This window comes from Crotalus tigris, unplaced genomic scaffold (assembly GCF_016545835.1).
Source record: "Crotalus tigris isolate CLP2741 ecotype Arizona unplaced genomic scaffold, ASM1654583v1 scf7180000020943.996319, whole genome shotgun sequence".
Taxonomy (NCBI): Eukaryota; Metazoa; Chordata; class Lepidosauria; order Squamata; family Viperidae; genus Crotalus; species Crotalus tigris.
Window position 1 is genome coordinate 361,867 of NW_024098271.1, and position 20,517 is coordinate 382,383.

The window sequence follows — 20,517 nt, forward strand, 5'->3', positions numbered from 1 at the left end:
CCAAACACTACATCTGGACATTCTAAAGTGAGTCACAGTTAATGAACATTTTTTACTTGATTGGAATTTTTATAGATATTCCTCATTCTACTTTTTTTTTATTTTTAACATTATTACAAAATAGAAGTTAAAATCTTAAAGCAGAACAAAATAATTCTTTATGAATAATAAGTAGGACTTCTGCTTACTAGTTCAATATAAAAACTTGTTTCTAAAACAGTATGATCCAATACTAAACTATGTTTTGAATTTCTGGAGGGAGAACTAAGAACTGATGCTAACACAATTTTCAAGTTTGTAAGCTAACACAATTCATTTTGAATTGCTATTATTTCTATTATAAAATTAAATTTAAAATGTCTAATATTTTAAATATTTATATCCTAACTCTACTTGCCTATTCTCTAGATAATATTCTGGATTATTAGAAAAATGAAAAAAAATCAGCATCTGAAAAACTATATCAAAATAAGAAGAGAAACGTTATTAACGTATCTATACTTTATTTAGCCAGAAATGTTTAAATCATTCAAGTAAAAGTTGTATAGTGATAAAATCATAAGTTAATTACTTATAAAGTTGACACATTTTTCCTTAGCGCTAACCACAAGAAATATATAATCCTTAGAGAGATTCTCATTTTTAATCAATTTTGACAGTTTGGCCTAATCTAAGCGCCAGGGTTTGTGTTGCTCAAAAGCTGACATAAATCCGACATTGAAATAAAGCTGATCGTATATTCGTGGCTAATCACCAGCCACTTGTCCAGTCCTAGACTGGAATCCTCTGATCCTGATAACACAAAATAGTTAAAATAAATTCATGACCTCCTATTTGCCTCTTTTAAAAACTTTTGTTATAATTTCAATCTGTATCTGACAGTGAACAAAAATTTAAAATAATTTATTTCCAGGAACCGAGAAATTGTTTTTATACAACTGTAATTTTTGCTGTTCAGTGACCAGAACTGAATAGAACAAAGCTCCAATTCTTCAAGTTCCTGTTTATATGCATGAAAAAATATGACAATGCAGCAGTTTGCATGTCCAGACTTAGTCCCTAACAGTCTATCTGAAGGTCATTCAGACTGTCTGGGAACAGCTGATTGTTCTAATTTCACTGAATATAGCACAGTCCCACAGTTATCCACTGCTATTTATGGAAATTTGCCCTGAAAGTTCATGTTTGCTGTTTCTGTGCCTCTTTGTGAGAATCATTTGTATGATAATCCCAAGGGTCTGAGTTATTTTGTTTATATCAGATTTCCAAAATTTCCAGGATATGCAAGGGGAGCATTTATTCTTGAAAACATTCCTAATCAGCCAGACACAATTCACAGTTTTACAGGCATTCAGAAATGTCTTGGTTGCAATTTATGTGTGTATTCCTCACTACTTCAAATGGAATTCTGCCTAAGGATCAGCTTAAGCACTTGGTTTCTTCACAGCATTCAGTCATATTGGAAAGAAATTTGGGGAATTTGTTTCTTTTACTTTTGAACCCAAGTGCTATATTATTATGGTCATATTGTAAGAATATATAATTCACCAACAAAATTAGCCATATGAAAATGTATACCAAAATTCTGCAGCTTTTTCACATGCATTTACTTTGGAGAAAAATGATGGGAAACTGAACTGATACAACATATGCACTTTAATATATAAGAATGCATCTAAAATGTGTAGCAGATACCAGACATCCTTGCTATATTAAGATTGATTTCAACCCCACCTCAAAAAAAGGTCTTAAATTTTTGTGTTCTTATGAGGGTGATTTTTAATTTAAAGAAGATTAGCAGTATGTTACAGTTGTTGAATATTAATAAAATCCAAAATTTATTTCAAAATAAAATATTTTATTGGTTTTATATTCTAGTAATTTGTATTCATGAGATAAAGAACAAACATGTTCAGTGCAAAGTTCCTTAAAAATATTTTAAACTTTTTACACTTCAGGTTTAAGTTTGTATCTATGGATTGCTTTCTAAAGTTGGAAATTAGCATGGATGGAGATTTAAGGCAGAGAAAGAATAATTCTCTGCTGAATCACTCTAAGTAGTCCATTTGTACATACACTTATGTGTGCATGTGTCAATCACCATCATTATTGTCATCCCAAATAACTCCATTTCAGGATGAATGCCTGTTAATTGAAATTTGTAGACCATAATTTATCTCTCTGGCCCAATCAGGGTTGTTAGATAGCCTTTTTTATTTCTCAGGTTAAAGTTGGGAGAGACTAACTGGCTGAAAATCACCCAGCTGTCTTCTACACATAAGCAAGAACTACAACCTTTAGTCCAGACCTTAACCACTACATGCTGATGTCTATATGTGTATAGTGTGGATATTGTTATGGTTAATACATGTATATTAAGGCATGTATATTTGGTTAATACATGCACTTTGGGGCAAACTATAATAATTTTTGAATTTGCTACATGGTACAGGAGGTGGAAAATAGATTACTGTACCAGAGGGCCTGTTATTTAAATAAATATAACCATAAAAGCTATATCAGATATCCCAAACCTGAAAGCAATCTTTGTCAATGGCAGTGATTGATAGGTTAACTTCCTTCTGGCAGGAAGAGACAGTCTACTTGAGTCAATTCCAGTCTAAAAATCATTATTTCTTTTATTGTCCTTTATAGTCATCTCTGCAAGGACAATAAGATCTCTAAACAAATTATTTGTACATATATATTCTAAAAGACACGATTTTCTTGTTATCACTTGTGTTATCCAGACTTCTCAGGGTATGGATTCTTTTGCTGCTGTGATCTTAAATATATGACCAACTGATGAGCCTTAATCGCAATAAATTGTAAAAAATTATTCTGATGCTAAAAATGATGAATATTCTGCATTGGGTTTTTAGATGCCTACTTGGCTAAGGGTCTTGAATATTTGATGATATATTATAAATCCTTCCTTCCTTTCATTTCATGTTTATAGCAATTTTGAATTTTGTATTGTTTGACTGTATTTTACTTATTTTTATAATTTTCTTTTCTACAACACTTTTACCTGATGACATAGAAGAAGCATAAATATATTTAAACAAATAAATAATACAAAATATGATTTTGGAGTACTTAAATTTGATGAATTTGTCTATCTTTTAAAAATACTGTTTCAATTTAATACACAATTATTACTATTATTTAGGCAATGCCACCTCTGGCTTGTGAGTATCATCGGCAACTGCAAGAAAACAACCGTAAAATTCAGCATCAGCAAGGACCAGAAGAGCTTCCATTTTAATTTTCTGTGCTTATATTACTATTTTAGATCAATTTAAAATGCTGAATGAATAGCTTAAAACTTAAGGTCAAATGGTTATATCTCTCCTTCTGAAATCCACAATAGTTAAAAATGTTAAACTTTTAAAATGCACTTGTTTCCAATAAATCTATTAAACTATTTTATTTGATTGTTAAATCTTTTAATAAAAATGTTTATTAGGGCCCAAGGAATGTTTTTTTAAATAACTAGCAAGTAAGATATATTTCACGTAGAACTATAAATGATATGCTCACTGATTTCTGAATGAAGGTTCCTGTACTAGATGGTCATTATGAGTGCTAAGTTAGATGAAACTACTCTATATAGACAACAAAGAATAGAATTTAACTACAAAAATAAAGCTTTTAGTAACTAGACTGAGTTGGAGAACTTATTCATGTTGCTTTTATTTATTTATTTAAAATAGGATGTTAATACAGGAGATGGGAGTGAATTTGTTGACAGTGGAATTGAGGGTGCAACGACAGACACAGACCTCCTGTCTAGACGTTCCAATGCGACAAATTCCAGCTACTCACCAACCACCAGCCGAGCCTTTGCTGGCAGTGACAGTGGCAGTTCTTCAACTGGAGATGGGGCACGTCAGGGAATCTATGAGAACTTTCGCCGAGAGTTGGAGTTGAGCAGCACCAATGACAATTTGGATGAGGCTGGCTCTACCCTGAGTGATGAACAGAGCAGTGGGACTTTGAGTTCCCCAGGACAGTCGGATATTCTTCTTACAGCTGGGCAGGGAACCGTAAGGAAGGCTGGAGCTCTTGCAGTGAAAAACTTCCTTGTCCACAAAAAGAACAAGAAGGTAGAGTTGGCCACACGGAGGAAATGGAAACAGTATTGGGTTTCCCTGAAAGGTACAGTGGATATATCTTGTTTATCTGCACATTACAAAAATATAGAAATGCCTAAAAATTACATAGAATTAATGAAGGCTTGCTTGGAAGTTTAAGTGTGTGTGAGAAATACTGTGTGTCGCATGCTATTTGTAAACAGATATCAAACCTGTGTATACCTGAGTGTGAAGGTTCGTTCTCCGAGCTTGTGGGTTGGTTTCCGAATGTTTCATTACCAGGCTAGGTAATATCTTCAGCGGAGTTTAGGGGGATGTTAGCGTTCTTCTATTTAGAAGGGCTTCAGGTGTGGGTGTGTTAAGTGAGGGTCTGTGATGGGTCTTGTGATGAGTCAGGTATGAGTTATCAGTGAGTCTTGTGATGGGGAGGTTACATCAGGTTAGAGTCATTGGGAGGTGAACACTGACATCCTCTAAACCATCGTATCGTGACTTTTTTGCCATTGCCAGCAATGGGATAGGTGCGGTTTTGTTATGATGCATTCGGCCCACGGGCCGGCAGTTTGACACCCCTGCCCTAAACTCTGCTGTAGATGTTACCTAGCCTGGTAATGAAATTTTCAGAAACCAACCCACAAGCTCAGAAAACAAACCTTCACCCTCATACTACACCCCATGTACCATTATTGCAAACCGTATATACCTTTTGCAGGTTCATTTTGTGAAGTGATCAATATTCTTCTCTGAACATACTGAGGTGTTGAAGGCTATACGCTCTTTGAAGGCTTAGTACATGTCTGTTTTGAGGGTCTTCCCTTCTTGTTTGGTGAGACGACAGTTCCACTAGGATTGCAACTGAAGCACAGAGGGCTTGGAGGGAGTCTTGGTCAAAGGCAGTATGACTAATTTGCCAAGCACTATTAAGTATAATAAATGCAAGCAAGAGTCTTTTGTTGTATGACTGGGTTTTTCTTTCTTTCTTAACATGTTTGGAGGTAACATAGTATGTTAGTATAGGTAGTCCTCAACTTTATGACCATAATTAAGGCCAGAATTGCAACTGTAAGTCATTGCAAATTAAGTCATCACATGGCCAGATCCAATTTTTCAACATTTTTTGTGGCAGTTGTTAAATGAACACCATGGTTGTTAAGCAAATCTGTTTTCTCCAATGGGTTTTTTTTGCTGGAAAACTGGAAGTAAATGCCACAAGCAAAAAATGTTGCATATTGTAATAAAGTGACCATGGGCTAGTGCAAAGGCCCATAAAAGTGAGCCAGTTGCTAAGTGCCCAAAATGAAGTTACATGACCGTATGCGTGCATGAATGTGTGAGCACTGTTGTAACTTCAAAAATAGGTCATGAGTAACTTTAGGGAGAGGTCTGTCACAACTTTGCATGTCATTAAGACACTGGTCATAAGTCATAAAAATTCAGTAGAAATTAATGCAAATGGGGATAATTGGATACCAATGATTTTAATGATGGCCTCAATTGCTAGTTTTTCACTGGGTAAACACTATCTCAAAATCAGCAATATTTTAAATTCATTTCCTTTATCAGTAAAAGCAAGTGTTACAAGCTGATATTTGATAGTAGTAATTTCAAAGGTTTAAAAATACCTTTATCCATGGATTAAAATGTAATTTTTGTATTGGGAAAAACTCCTTTGCTTTCGCAGAAAGAGTATCATATTGTGACAAATGATAAATAGTGTGAATTAACATTAGATCCCAATCCAAAGTACATTTATTTGGAAATAATCTCCTACTCATTATACTTACAATAACCTATAGTGATTGTTTTGGAATACATATGCCTAGTCTTGAATTTTTTTTCTGATTTTCCTACTATCTTAAGCAAGTGTAGTATAAATGTTTTGTTCGCATGGGCAATATGTGTGTAATTGCAGTTTTGGTTCTACTGCTTTTCCTTCCCAAGAGCACCTTTTCAACTACAACTTAATTTGGAGTAGATAATAGAAACCATAAGAGCTTCAACGAAACAGAACAGGATCTATAGTTTTGAACCAAATGATGCTTATTATTTCCCTCAGAAGACTGAGTAAACTTTAGGTCAGTGGTTCTCAACCTTTCTAATGCCGCGACCCCATAATACAGTTCCCCATGTTGTGGTGACCCCCAACCACTTATACATCACCGGGTGCCAGGGGCGTGACCAAAGAAAAGGGGGAAAATGGCGGACAACCTTATTTGGCGACCCCCGTGAAATGGTTGTTCGACCCCAAATGGGGTCCCGACCCACAGGTTGAGAACCACTGCTTTAGGTGAAACTCATATCGCCTTGGTCTAAATGAGAGGATTCCCATATGGTATTTCTAATATTAGGAGGTGCTGGTGCTGGTGGTGAGAGCATCAGAATGGAACATGGCTCAAGGCAGATCAAAGAATAAGGGACATGGCAGCTAATTTCTCTATGGAATTATTCTAAAAAAAATCAGCATTGAAATGCTAGTTAATAGCCAGATCCAAGGGATGGGGGGTGGGTCCTATGGGTCCATTTTTTCATAGCAAGGTCAGCCTGAAGCCTATAGAAGCTGAATGTATATACAGATAGACCTTGACTTACAACCACAATTGAACCCAACATTTCTAAGCAAGACAAATGTTCAGTGAGTTTTGTCCTGTTTTACAATCTTTTTGCCACAGTGTTAAGTGAATCACTGAGATGTTAAGCTAGTAACATGGTGATTAAGTGAATGTGGTTTCCCCATTGACTTTGCTTGTTAGGTCTCAAAAAGTGATCACATGTCCATGGGATGCTACAACAGTCGTAAGTGTGAAAAACAGTCATAAGTCACTTTTTTCAGTGCCCTTGTAACTTTGAGCTGTACTATGTTGAGGCCTATCAGTAATAGCTTTGCTTGCATTACAGCTGAGTCCAGAAAAACTGATCAGTTATGGCCAGTTAAGGATTGGAGAGAGCAGTGATTCGTTTAACCCAAGCAGTGTGCAGGAAAAATGTGATAGTGTGACACAAATAAACCCAGCCATCTGGAGAGAAAGAAAAGGGAAAGGATGATTAGAAAAGAGGTATTAAAGTGTGACTCAGATTGGATTACTGAGGTTTAGTAAAGTCAGTATTTAAGCTTTGAAATTAACAACTGCTGTGTCTTGCTGACAATTTTCTGAAGTCTTGGGTTAACCTGGTAACTGTATAACTTGAAAGTAGACAATATACATTAAATTGAAAAAAATGATCTGAAACTCTGAAACTAATATAAACTTTAATTGCATCCTTACAAGCTATAAGAGTCTAGCCTAACTGAAAAATTGGGGTTTTTTTAAACTTGAAACTGATCATTAGCTAAAATATTATGCTAGTGTTTGTTCCCTTTCAGTGAGGTTAGATCAGGCCACAACTTTTTTTTTTCCAGAAAATTCTCATTATTTACTTTAAGTCAGCTTGGGATATATGTTTCAAGGGTGTGTATCTTCTTTTGCACATCTAATTACCCCCAAATGATTTTGTTTTAGGAACCAGTGATTATATCTGCTGGTTCTTTCATTATTTGATTTTATTCATAGAAAGGCAGGACAATATTACTTGTGCAGATGGGTAAAAAAAAAAGGTTGTTTAACTTATGAAAATACATTCTATTTCTCCTTGCTAACTCTGACCAAATGGGCTCTAGTCCCCAAAATTTAATGACAATCAAGAGGTGCATTAAAGAGATATAGGACTCCTTCAGTATTATGCACACATGTTTCTCTAGTACAGGAGATGGAGAATCCACCAATGGGTTTTCTCTGTCTGCCTGCTCTTGAGACCAAATAGCCAAAACTTGACACGCCCCCTCTTGCTAGAGGATCCATTCTTAACTTGGTCTCAGCTCTTGAAGACTCGTTTTGGCGTGGCTCTCAGCTATTTCAGGTTAGACAAAGCAACCCATTGGTGCATTCTCCCTAAATTATTGGCTATCCTTTTAAAAAATTTTTACCTTCCCTAACAATTCCCCACAGGCTCTGAGATCATCTCTGATCTCAAATTAATTAAAAGGTGGGGTGTGGGGGGGATTTCCTCCAGCTTCCCATCCCATTTCCAGGGCTCTGGGTGGGTGGGGGAAGAAGGCATCAGCAGAGATTACTTGCTGTGCCTTTCTCCCCAGCCTCCCAGGGTTTCTCCCCAGTTTGGGGGAAAATTTAATGACAATCAAGAGGTGCATTAAAGAGATATAGGACTCCTTCAGTATTATACACACATGTTTTTCATCTATTTTCATCTATTCTATCTGTCAGTGTAATGTAGATTTTTAAATTAGGATAACAAGTCTGACTCATATTCCTTTCCCCATATGAAGTGGCTTTATCTTTGCTTAATAGTGGCATTCCCTTTTATGCATTCCTTTGCAATTAGATACTCCTTTGAGGATCAGAACTCTATCAGGTTAATTTATTTCCAAAGGAAAAAAGAACTCATGAGAAATCTTAAATAATTGTTTCCACAGAAGACTTTTGTTCTTTATATTTCTCTTCTTCCTTTTGAGGATTTCATCCACTCCATCCAACATGACTTTCTCAGACTTCTACTTCCTTTCTATCCATTGACTTGTTCTTCTTTCATATACATATTTTGCAGTTAAGTCTTCATTCATATACTCTGTATGACCAAGCCATTTCAATGTGCTTATTTCATACTGGTCACTCACTTCTATACAATCCACATTACTTTCATATAATAAAGTGGACAGAGGTGCACTGTTATGCAGAGCCCTCTTTACTTCTTATGGACAATCATTTCTTACAACAAACCACATTGCTATCTTTCTATTAAATCTTTAAAAAATTAAAGTTTTCTATCTTAATACAGCATCATCTGCATACAAAAATGTAATGCAGTCATAGCATTCTTTTATTCATAAATTTGTGAACTAATCAAGAAAGACATGTACATGTCAAGGTTGTGGCAGTTGTTTTAACTCAAATGCAGGGTTCCCACAAAGATTTCTTCAAGCAAATGTGTTGTTGATATGTAGAGAACCAGACTGTCTCTAAATTAGATGCATAAAATAGTATTAGGATGCTCAGTGTAAAATTGGGCTTTGTTTGAACCTTTTCCTACTGCCCAAAATATGCCATTACCATTGTCCTTACTATTCTGAAAGAATGCTACGTGTGGTCCAGAAACTGGTAACATGGTTTCTATATTGTACTTTATGCATCCCTGTATTACTAAAAGTGTTATGTGAAATGTGATTATTGTTACCATGTATGCTGAAAATTCTGTTAATACTGGTCATTATATTGTCAAACTGGCATTAGCTCTGAACAAAAGGTGGGGAATCAAGATATTGGTGATTTTTAAGTTTGTCAAAAATCCAAGTTTTTAGGGGAAACACTCTCAGTCCATAGAAGGCGCAACATGCTTGGTGAACATGGAATACTAATTGTTGATTGAATAGGAATGGCAAATACTGTATATATATTATAATGCATGAAATGGAACATACTGAAGCAGGACATGGCTAAGTGAATGAAATAGTAGATATACACAATCCACAGCAGACCATGCTTGCTTGCTTATTTATTTATTAGAACTTGTACGGGCTATTATTTCTATTGTTTCATCATTCTGAATGCTGGCATTACATAAATCTGAACGATATTCTGCTAGCTGTATTATTTTGTTAGATACATAGGTTGCTAATAAGTTGCTGTTTTTCTCAAGGTTGTACTTTATTCTTCTATGAAAGTGATGGCAGATCTGGGATAGACCACAACAGCATCCCAAAACATGCAGTCTGGGTGGAAAACAGCATAGTGCAAGCAGTACCTGAACATCCAAAGAAAGATTATGTCTTTTGCCTCAGCAATTCTCTTGGAGATGCATTTCTCTTTCAGGTTAGTTCCCTCCATGTTGTTGTGGCTGCTGATGCTGTTGATTTCCTTCTTGACCTTATCCTTCAAAGAAAGCCCTGGATGATACTTCAGCAGTTGAAGAGGGCACCTAATTATTGACCTGCTTAATTACTTATAACTGTATAAATTATAATCACTATTGATATTTAGGGTTTTTCCTTTATTCACTACCCAGAGTTTCATTGCATAGATAAGTGGTGTAGACAGATATCATAGATAACTTTGGGTTCATTTTATAAATTGGGCTCATCCAAAATACATAGTGCTATGATGTAACCAAATGCTGGGGAACTTTATGCAATTTAAAACCGATAGGAATTTGTTTCCAGGTGGTTTTTTTTTTTTTTTTTGGCAAGACCAGACTACATCATATCATTTCATGGTTATCCTGTGATATATTTGGGGCTCATGTCTTCCATAATAGTATTAGTAGTAATAAATAAATAAATATTAATAATAATACCACCTTACTCACAACTGCCTATATACTGAAACATTACCTAAACAGTTCTGAGGTCCTTGATTAGGAATTGAACTGTTAAGTTTTTACCAGTCCCAGACTGTGAATTGAATTGAAGACTAAATATAGGGAGTCCCCAAGGTACGAGCCTAATAGAACCTGCCCATTAGGCTCATAATCGCCAAATGAATCAGATTCAATATTACAACATTTTAAAATCAAACTTATTAGTTGAATCAAATGGGTCATTAAATGAACAAAGATTTGACTTACTATTTCCTCCAATGGCTGCCTGAACTGAGAAACTTTTCCTGCCGCTGCTGCAGGCTATTTCCAGCCACCAAACAGCTGTTTCCGGTTTCAGTAACTACAATACTGTAACTGCAAAAAAAACCATTTGTTACTAGACAGCTCAAGCTTCTTCAGAGGGGTGGTGGTGGTGGAGAACTTTACAATTGCAGCTGCCACTAAAGTAATTAGCTTTAGCGTCTCCAGGCAGGCATGCAGGGAAATGGGAGTGGAGTTTACAGAACTGTTGGCTTGCAATAGTAACTGAAATGGAAGGGACCTTGAGGTCATCTAGTCTAACCCACTACTCTCACAAGAAAGTACAGTATTGCACTATATTTTTGATAAATGCTGATCCAGTCTCTGATTAAAAGCCTCCAGTGAGGAAACACCCACAACTTCTGGAGGCAATTTAAATTTAAAACTTTAAAAAAAAAACCAAACAAACATTGCCCCTGATCAGCATAAGCCTCTCCAGGCAGAATTCTGGTGGGTCTGTGCTAGGGAGAGGAGGCAGCAGCAGTCACATACTATTAGTTTCAGGCAAATGCAAACGAACAATCTTGCTAAGTACTGCACTTACAAGCACAATAAAAAGCAGAGCAGTTCCCAAAGTGATTACAAACAATACACTACAATGCAATATAATACTATACAGTAGAATATTTTAAAATACTTACGGAAGTAATTCTAGCTCTCTACAGTAGTCCTCAAGCCCAGCAAGCAGCAGATCTTCCATGCAGCTCCAGGAAAACAAAAACAATAATCACCGGATCTTGTTTGGCCATGTGACCAGGCACCAAAAACAAAACAAAAAACCACCCACTTCTGGTTTCTCATAGGCCTGAACTGACCCAGGCAAGTCACAGAGTTAAAATGGCTGCTGTAGCAGCCAAGACTGATTCCAAGTCACATGGCTACAGAGGCCTGTTTTTGATCGCAATTTTGAATTTCTAATGTAAGTACTGCTTCTGAATAACCTCATTTTTGTGAAATCTCGCTAAATAAACGCTCGTATCTGGGGGATTACCTGTACTAACAACAACAACAACAACAACAATACATTAAGAGACTGAAAAAGATCTTAAGATACTAGACTGGACTCAAGCAGAACTAAAAGCAATAGATAGGAAAATCAGAAAAATAAATGAATCATGCCTTCATCCTTGCAGCGACACTGATAGACTGTACCTACCAAGGCAAATAAGTGAGCAGATGGTTGAAGAAGAAAAAATTGCTTTGGAAGAATATCTGAAGGACAATGATGAAAATGCACTAAAGTTAGTACATCAGGAAGGCTTACTGACTACTGGAGAGACCAAACTGGCCTACAAAAAAGACCAAATGCAGAACAGAATGGAAGCATGGAAAGACATTACATTGCCAGTACATTAAAAAAAAATAGCAGGGAAAGCAGATAATAACAAGACCTGGCAATGGCTAAGAGCAGGAAAGTTGAAGAAAGAGATACAAGACTAAGCCTTAAGGATAAATGTATACAAAGCCAGAATTGAGAAGACAGCAACAGACAGTAAGTGACTCCTATGCAAAGAAGGTAAAGAAATAATGGACCACCTGGTAAGCTGCTGCAAGAAGATCGCACAGACTGACTATAAGCAGTGGCATGACAAAGTAGCAACAATGGTGTATTGGAAGATCTGCAAGAAATATAATTTGCCTGCAAGCAAGAACTGGCTGGACCATAAACTAAAGAAAGTTATAGAAAATGAAGAAATTAAATTGCTCTGGGACTTTAGAGTTCAAACAGACAGGCATCTGCCACATAACACCCCAGACTTAACAATTGTTGATAAGAAAGACAAAAAAGTCTGGATAGTAGATGTGGCAGTGCCTGGAGACAGCAGAATAGAAGAGATAGAACTGGAGATGATAACAAAATACAAAGACCTACAAATAGAAATAGAACGACTGTGGCAAAGGCAAGCAAGGGTAGTACCAATAGTAATAGGTGCCTTGGGTGCAATCCCAAAACAACTGGAGCACCACTTGGACACCATTGGCATTGACAAATTTGCCATCAGTCAACGATCCTGCAACGATATCTGTAACACCATAAAACATCCAGATCTACCTATCCCAGGTCCTTGGTAAGGATTCAATAGGTGGACAAAAATGCCAAACCCAGTCTGAACATCTGGCTGACTGCCATGATCAATAATAATAATAATGTTGGACCTCAAAAGTGTAGAAAACATGTATTTAATACCTACATTTAATATATCGGGAAAAATAACATTAGAAGCCATAAAATATTTTACTGCAGTTCTATAAACAGTACTTGGGATATTGTTTATAACTCTTCTCTGCTCTGCTTTCAAGTGTGCATATATCTTTTGCATCAAAGAAAAAAATTGCCTAAAGGCATCATAAAATATTTTTTTGTAAAGGTTTACTTTTTTAGATGGAGAGATACTCTTCTATTAAAGAATAGGTATAGCACTGTTTTTCCAACCAGTGAGCAATTTCAGTTGTGCATCTGCCAAAAATCTCTGGATATTGCTGAAGATTCTGAAATACTGAGTTGGGGTACTAATTCATGTGGGTTTCAGCCTATTTGATTTTTGCATAGCCTGCATGAATTGAGGAGCATCCTAAAGCTGACATTCTTGGTTTTCTGCATATTTATACTTGTGCTCATTCATGTCTTAGCAATTTTCAACTCTGTTGACCAAGATGTCCTTCTGAGCTGGCTCCACAGGTTGGGGATTGCATGAACTGTTTTATAATAATTCTCGTCCTGTCTCTGGGATCAGTTCCAGTCATGAGGGTGAGGGAGAGATTGCTCCCTAGAATCCTCTTTTATGGGATGCTTCAGATTCTGTTTTCTCTCTCATTCTTTTCACTATCTACATTCAATCACTCTGCTGATTTGGAGTTTAGTATCACCTGTATGCTGATGACACCAAATTATATCTTTTGACCCTGGTCCGGCCAAGTGATACTGTCAAGATTCTGCCCCAATGCCTAAAGACCGCGATGGGATGCAACCATCTCTGATTCACTTCTACCAAGTGACTTTGAATTTTGGGCTGCCCAGATTTGGGGATATTTCATCTCTAACCTTGCACTTCACCATTCAAGGATAGGGTGCCATTTGAACTGAATTCAGAGCTCCTGCTCAATGAGCAAGTGGCAGCTGTGGCCAGGTGAACTTTGCAAGGCTTCATCTGGTATGCCAGTTGCACCCTTTCCTAGATCAAGGGAGCCTTTAGTCAGCTATGACTTACTTACTACAATGTATTCTATATGAGGCTGCCCTTGAAGATCACCCAGAAGTGTCAACTGATCAAGAAGAGGGCAGTGATGGGCATGTCTTGGGATATTCATGTAACCTTTTGCTTGGCAAGCTGCGTTTGTTGCCAGCTAGTTTGCAGATATGATTCAGGGTGTGATTCAAGGTGGTTTGTCATTACCCTACAGGGCATAGGGTTTAGTTACTTGAGAGACTGCCTGCTTTCTGTAATATCTGCCTGGCTGCTTCAGTCTGGCAGGGTTGGCATGCTCAAGGTATCTTTGATTAACTAATATCATCTATCAGGACCCCAGAAGTGGTCTTATCTATAGCAGTGCCTGCCCTCTGGAATGAGATTTGAATGGCCCCCACCCTACTGGTGCCTTGAAGGGCCTTGAAAGCCCAGATGTTCATCCAGGCCTTTGGCAAGGATGGGAAAGGATGAGAAAAGTCCCCTTTGGATTGCATGGTTTTATTTTGTTTGTCTGCTTTTCACCATCTTTACTTTTCTTTTTTTTCCTCTTTTTTTCTTATTTTTAATTTGTAAATTATCAGGATACTGTCAGTCATGTGGTATACACATGTATTTAATAAATTACTGTTAGTAATTATTATTTTATTATTATATTGCTAAGGAAGATTAGTAGTGAAGGGCAAAGTATCCTTCAGTGAGTTTATTTTTGTTTCAGTACCAATCTGATTCCTAATAAGTCTGTAAAGATACAAAATGTTTTCAAAAAGAAGGTTAGAAAACAATGGGCCAGATAGCTGTTAAATACATAGGGGCCCTCCTAGTGCTAAGCCAATTATAATGTTTTGTTTTAATTCATATCTAAATATGAAGTCATTTCTGTCACCGGTATATCTATCAGGTCTTCCTTCCCTCTCTTTCTCCTAAGATTTAGGAGAGAAATTGTGGGTAGGAAGAAATATATAAATATAACATATTATGGTAGAATTAATCTGCATATTATTATACCTCCCCAATTTTGATTTGTAAAAATTTATAAAAATATGCATTATAATTTAAATGTAATAATTTACCTTTGCCCACATAATTCATGAATATTTACAATAGCATATAAATGGTATCAAGTAGCGTATAAAGTTAATACAAAAGTCTTATTTATGAGATGTTATTGTTTATAATTTCAGATATAAAGATCCTTGACCATTTTCATCTCATTCAGGACTTCAATATGTAGCAGAAACTGCTGATGAAACTAAATGCAAAACAAAACTGTAAAAATATTGCTACTTAGCATAAGCAAAGAATAGATGTTATTGTGGGTTCAGAGATAACTTTGAAGAAGGCACATAATAGTAATTACAAAAGCATCAAAGAAGGAAAGACTGGAGGAAGTGAGGAAGAGACTCAAGCTTGTCCTTCCTTGACTCTCTTTAGCATAAGAAGGAAGGAGAAAGAAACACTGTCAAGATTCTATTATTATATTACATAACAGTAACATTGAGCTTATATAGTTCTTCTGGTGTCTATTTCCTGACCTACCTCAAAGAACTGACACAATTTTTGCTGCCTTGCCTCCAAATATACTCCTACTGATTTCCTCTTTAGACAGGCAGCTACCATGGATACTGTGCAGATCCATTAAATTTGAAAGACATCTGGTGTTAATCAGATGCCTGTGACATCTTAAAATGGCATGCTCATGTTTCAAGTACATACATTTCTTTATAAGGTTTTACATTTTTTTTGGAGGCAGAATAATAGAAAACTAAATTCTGCTTAGTTTGCAGTAGCTCAACCCTCCTACTTCACTTAATTCTGAGACAACTTAAATAATAGTTACATTCCCTTTCTGTCACTGACCAGTCAAAACACTGATAACTGAATTTTTTGATGCAGTAAAGCATTGTAATTTAAACTTCACTTACAGTTGTCTATATCCAATGTCAACCAGAATTGTTCGGCTTTTTCCAGCTAATGAAGCTTGTTATGTGCTCCTTCCATAGTTATTCCATATCAATTCACCTAAAACAGCTATTGTTATTATAGTTGGTCACACAGTCAGTCAGATGCTTAGACTAAATTTGGCATTTTTATCCACCTATTGAGACCTTCCCAAGAACTTGGCTTGTCATATTGTTATTATTTCCCCATTATTTAGCTTGTTTACTGAAGGTTATTGCATATTTAGATATGAATAAGGAAGTATGTGGGCAACAGACTATGTTTCTAGAAATGGAGACATTATTCAGTGAAATCATCATATTTTTTAAAATATAAAACAGGTGAAAGAAAAGTGATGAAAGGGTTAATAAATATTAGTATGTAGTTAACAGATTTCTGGGTAGGACTTTGAATCTTAGTTATTTGTAAAATTGTGTGTGTGTAGATCTTAAAAATAGATCCAGAAATAGACTCTCTGTTCCCTTTTTTACACGCACGATCTAATTGCAAGTTTTCTCATGCATCTTCCAGTTATGTCTGCACCCAAATTAAGTATAGTTAAGGGTTACAAGAACTTACCCTTAACTGAAGATTTAGAAAGGGGTTTCAAATCTCATACATCTTTTCTTTTCTTTTTAATGGCAATGATATAATGCTGGAAGACAGTAGCCAGGGGATAAATTTAAATTGGTTCTTCATTTTAACTGCAACTTATTTATTTATTTATTTTCCATCCACCTCACTTTGCAGGATTTATATAATAGATAAACAGTATTCTGAAAAAATAATAATCTAGCTAGCTAGAAGTGGTTGTTCAGTCCTGAGCTATATTTTAAGGGCATTTAAAATCAATTTTTTTTTCATTTCTCAACCTTCCCAGGAAATAAAACAGGTAAATCGTTTTATCGCTTTGTCAGGAATACAAACATTTCTTTTTATAAATCTAATTTCTATTGTGCTTCTATTGGTTTCTTCTTTTTTTTCCTGCTTCTTCATATTTATTACTAACTATCGTGGTAGCAATGGTGGAGATAAATGCCTATTATATAATAAAGTCATATAGATCTAATAAAACTCTTCATGTCACTTATTCTTTGATGTGGGTTATTCTGTCAATTAGTTGTTTCATAATTTAATTACAAAGCTGATAGAGATATTATGGAATATTATGATGATCATTTATAAAGTTGCTAAATGATACTAATATTAATATTTAGTTTTTATTATTATAAACAAATAGTTATGCTATAAATATTTACTTTCTGCCTCTAAAACGCTAGTCTAAATCATTGAATATTCCTTTGGGGATGTTCTAGGAAGCTTTCTTTAACACAATGATTCTTTAGTTTTAATGACACATTCTGCAGTTGTTAGTTTTGGTTCTAATGCTAAATACAAGGTGATAAAACAACATGTTCACGAATATCTACAAAGTTTACTGAAGCAGAATCTTTTAAAACAGCTTATATTAAACAAGATGCTTCTGGCCTCTCTATTTTATAGACTTCTAGCCAAACAGAATTAGAGAATTGGATCACAGCAGTTCATTCTGCTTGTGCCACAGCAGTAGCACGACAACACCACAAAGAAGATACTGTGAAACTGTTGAAAACTGAAATTAAAAAACTGGAGCAGAAGATTGATATGGATGAGAAGATGAAGAAAATGGGAGAAATGCATTTCCTGAGCTTGTCTTCAGTTAGAGACTCTAAGAAAAAGAAAACGATTCTCGATCAGGTAGTTTTACTTTAATGTATTCAATATGCAACTCTAAATTAAATTCAGGTGACCTAAAGTACTTCTTACGCAATACTAAAAAGTTGTTAGACTTGTCTTTTTTACTTTGTTTCTCAAAATTTGTTATGTCAGAATTTTGTAAATAAGAAACAGTCTGGTTTCTGTTTTGAAACGCAAGCGTCCCACATGAAAAGGATCACTTTTGATTGACTTTGCTAAGGATTAAAATCATATGTAAATTCATAGAGCACAGTCTCTTTTGAGTTCACCTAAGTATGTTTAAAATTGCAACGTATGCCATATTGAGCTCCTGAAGGAACTTCAGCAGAAATAAATAAACAATCAAATTTCAGACAATCACCTGTCTGAGATGGTATAGCTGCTCCTGCTTGAGCAGGGGGCTGGACTAGAAGACCTCCAGCTCTATTCTACTCAAATATGTATTCAGTAAACATATTTGACCTCCTGTGCTGAGTTATCTTGGACTACTAAATGTGTACAGATTATCCAGAGGAAAACTGTATCATATAGTCCTCATTTAGCACTTATCAGAATCAGAAACTCCATCATTAAATGATAAGAGCATAAGTTAGAAAAAAAATCACACAAGTGCTGCTTAGTTATGGCAGTTCTGGTTGCTGTTGTTAAATTTGAGGTCATTAAGGGAGGACTTCACATGACCATGACTTGCAACTTTCTGCCAACTTTCCCACTGACTTTGTCAGAAGCTGGCAGGAGATTGCATGACTCTTATATGAGGGCCAATTGCAAGTTCTACTTGTTCAGTGTCATAATAAGTTTGAATGGTTGTTGAATGACTGGTTATTAAATGAGGACCACCTACATTATGGGGATTTCCAGTCTATTGGAAATATTTTCCATTAGCAAGGTGAAGAAAACAAATGATGATACAACTGGTGAAATTTAATACTCCCCAGACTATTTTATTTATTTTACATAAATAAACATTGGCTTTAAACTGATGGCGTCAACAGTCTAGAACAGAGGTGTCAAACTATCGGCCCACAGGCCAGTTGCATCATATGGAGACCGCGCCCACCCCAGCTCTGACAATGTAAAAAACATTGCGATACGTCGTGACACGTAACATGACGTGGTGAGTTTGACACCTATGGTCTAGAGCAGGGGTAGGCAACCTCGGCTCTTTTATGACTCATGGACTTCAACTCCCAGAATTCCTGAGTCAGCTATGCTGACTCAGGAATTCTGGGAGTTGAAGTCCATGAGTCATAAAAGAGCCGAGGTTGCTTACTCCTGGTCTAGAGAGTCTTTTTCTATTGAAGTGGTGTCTTCCTATCCCTATGATATTGCATGAAAACAGTTTCTAAGTGATTTTGGATCTTTGAGTGAAGAATCTGGCCACAATAAAGAAGAAATTGAAACTGGACATCTGTGGAAAGCATGACAAACTTAAGACACTTCTGCTTTTTAAAATTGTAATCTCATTAACATCCAAATAACATCTGTTTCAGGATCTCTATCACTTTTCCTTTTTCAAAATAAATATATTTACTTTGTTCTCGTTTAGAACATCAAATTCTTCCTTCTTCATGGAAAGTGTGATCTGTCTGTATGATATAAGACAGGGTTCTTCTTATGGCTGAGGAATTCTAGGAGTTGAAGTCCACAAGTCATAAAAAGAGCCGAGGTTGAAGAACCCTGATATAAGATATACTTTTTCTCCTTAATCTATTTTGTCTTCTTGTAGATCTTTGTTTGGGAACAAAACTTAGAACAGTTCCAGATGGACCTCTTTCGATATCGTTGTTACTTAGCTAGTCTTCAAGGAGGAGAACTGCCAAATCCAAAAACATTACTTGCATTTGCAAGTCGGCCAACTAAAGATGCAATGGGTCGTCTTGGAATCTTTTCAGTGTCCTCTTTTCATGCACTGGTGAGTTTAACTTGAAGGTTATTTTTGTTAAACTACGTATCACCTGGTGCAGAGTGAATGCTGTTGCTATGCAACATCTGGTTTCTGCTCCCGTAGCCATAAAAAGCCAAATGTATTCTTTGTGACAAATGTTTCTCTTTCTCTTCCAAATTCCTGACTAACATAGATTTACCTTAATAGGTGTTTTTCTTCTGCATTATAAATTTATAATTCCAAGACTGCATGAACAGAAGTTGGGGAAATGGGGAGGAAAGAGAAAAGAGTAGAAAAACATTTCTGCTCCTGTTTCTGGAAGTTTAATAGATCTAAGTCTCACCAATCAAAGAAAAAAACTTCTATTGCAGAAAAGGAAAGAATCATAAGCGGCAGAGTCAGTACAACTCACATATAAACAGTTTTAGTTGACTTGTTGAACTAAGAGGCCTTCTGTTGTCTCCATTTTTTTTCAAAAAAGACTATTTATCTAAGACTTATAATATTCTCTATTAAAAATAACTTTTAAGTGGCTTACAGTCCTTATTATAGTAATTTGGTTAACTTAGAAATTAGAAACAAATAAAAATTCAAAGGTGCAATACTTAACAGCAACAACACAACCATAGCAATCAACAATACCATGCCCATCACAATCAGAAATTTCCTAGTACCAGTTCTTCAGGGGCAATTCATCTGTCCACTCTCAAAAGCCATCCAGGAGAACCTAGAAGGAAAACCAGGAGAACCAGATCTTAATTGCCTTCTGGAATAATACCAGCGATGGCTGGCTTCTTTCTGGGTTTGTGATGTTCCAAGAAGGAGGCCACCATAATGTTTGATGTTTGGATGTTTGATGATGGCATTGCCTTTGGTTGGGAGCCACAATATCTCTTCCCAACTGCATCTCACCAGATGGACTGACTCCATTTGGAGAAGGCAATCTTCAAATTGCATAAATTAACCCTCCAATTTAAGATGATAAGCATTTCTTTGATGATGA

General features: G+C 36.0%; 1 protein-coding gene and 1 long non-coding RNA gene across 16 annotated transcripts in view; one reads left to right on the forward strand and one right to left on the reverse strand.

Moving 5' to 3' along the window:
• TIAM1 (TIAM Rac1 associated GEF 1) overlaps positions 1-20,517 on the forward strand; it is a 208,951-nt gene that overhangs the window by 135,307 nt on the left and 53,127 nt on the right. For 13 of the 15 annotated variants that reach the window (XM_039368861.1, XM_039368856.1, XM_039368857.1 and 10 more), the window contains 4 exons: positions 3,717-4,161; positions 9,786-9,958; positions 17,393-17,626; positions 19,356-19,541. In XM_039368861.1, the coding sequence (XP_039224795.1) occupies positions 3,717-4,161; positions 9,786-9,958; positions 17,393-17,626; positions 19,356-19,541 (1,038 nt within the window). Of the gene's footprint in view, positions 1-3,716; positions 4,162-9,785; positions 9,959-11,575; positions 11,683-16,695; positions 16,782-17,392; positions 17,627-19,355; positions 19,542-20,517 lie in introns of those variants that run through there. The other 2 variants (XM_039368869.1, XM_039368870.1) reach the window with 2 other exon arrangements.
• LOC120319733 lies at positions 4,025-11,545 on the reverse strand. Its single transcript, XR_005559815.1, has 4 exons — positions 11,405-11,545; positions 10,710-10,817; positions 9,891-10,018; positions 4,025-4,154 (listed from the first exon to the last, which is right to left on the reverse strand). It is a non-coding gene; the product is annotated as an uncharacterized LOC120319733 (long non-coding RNA).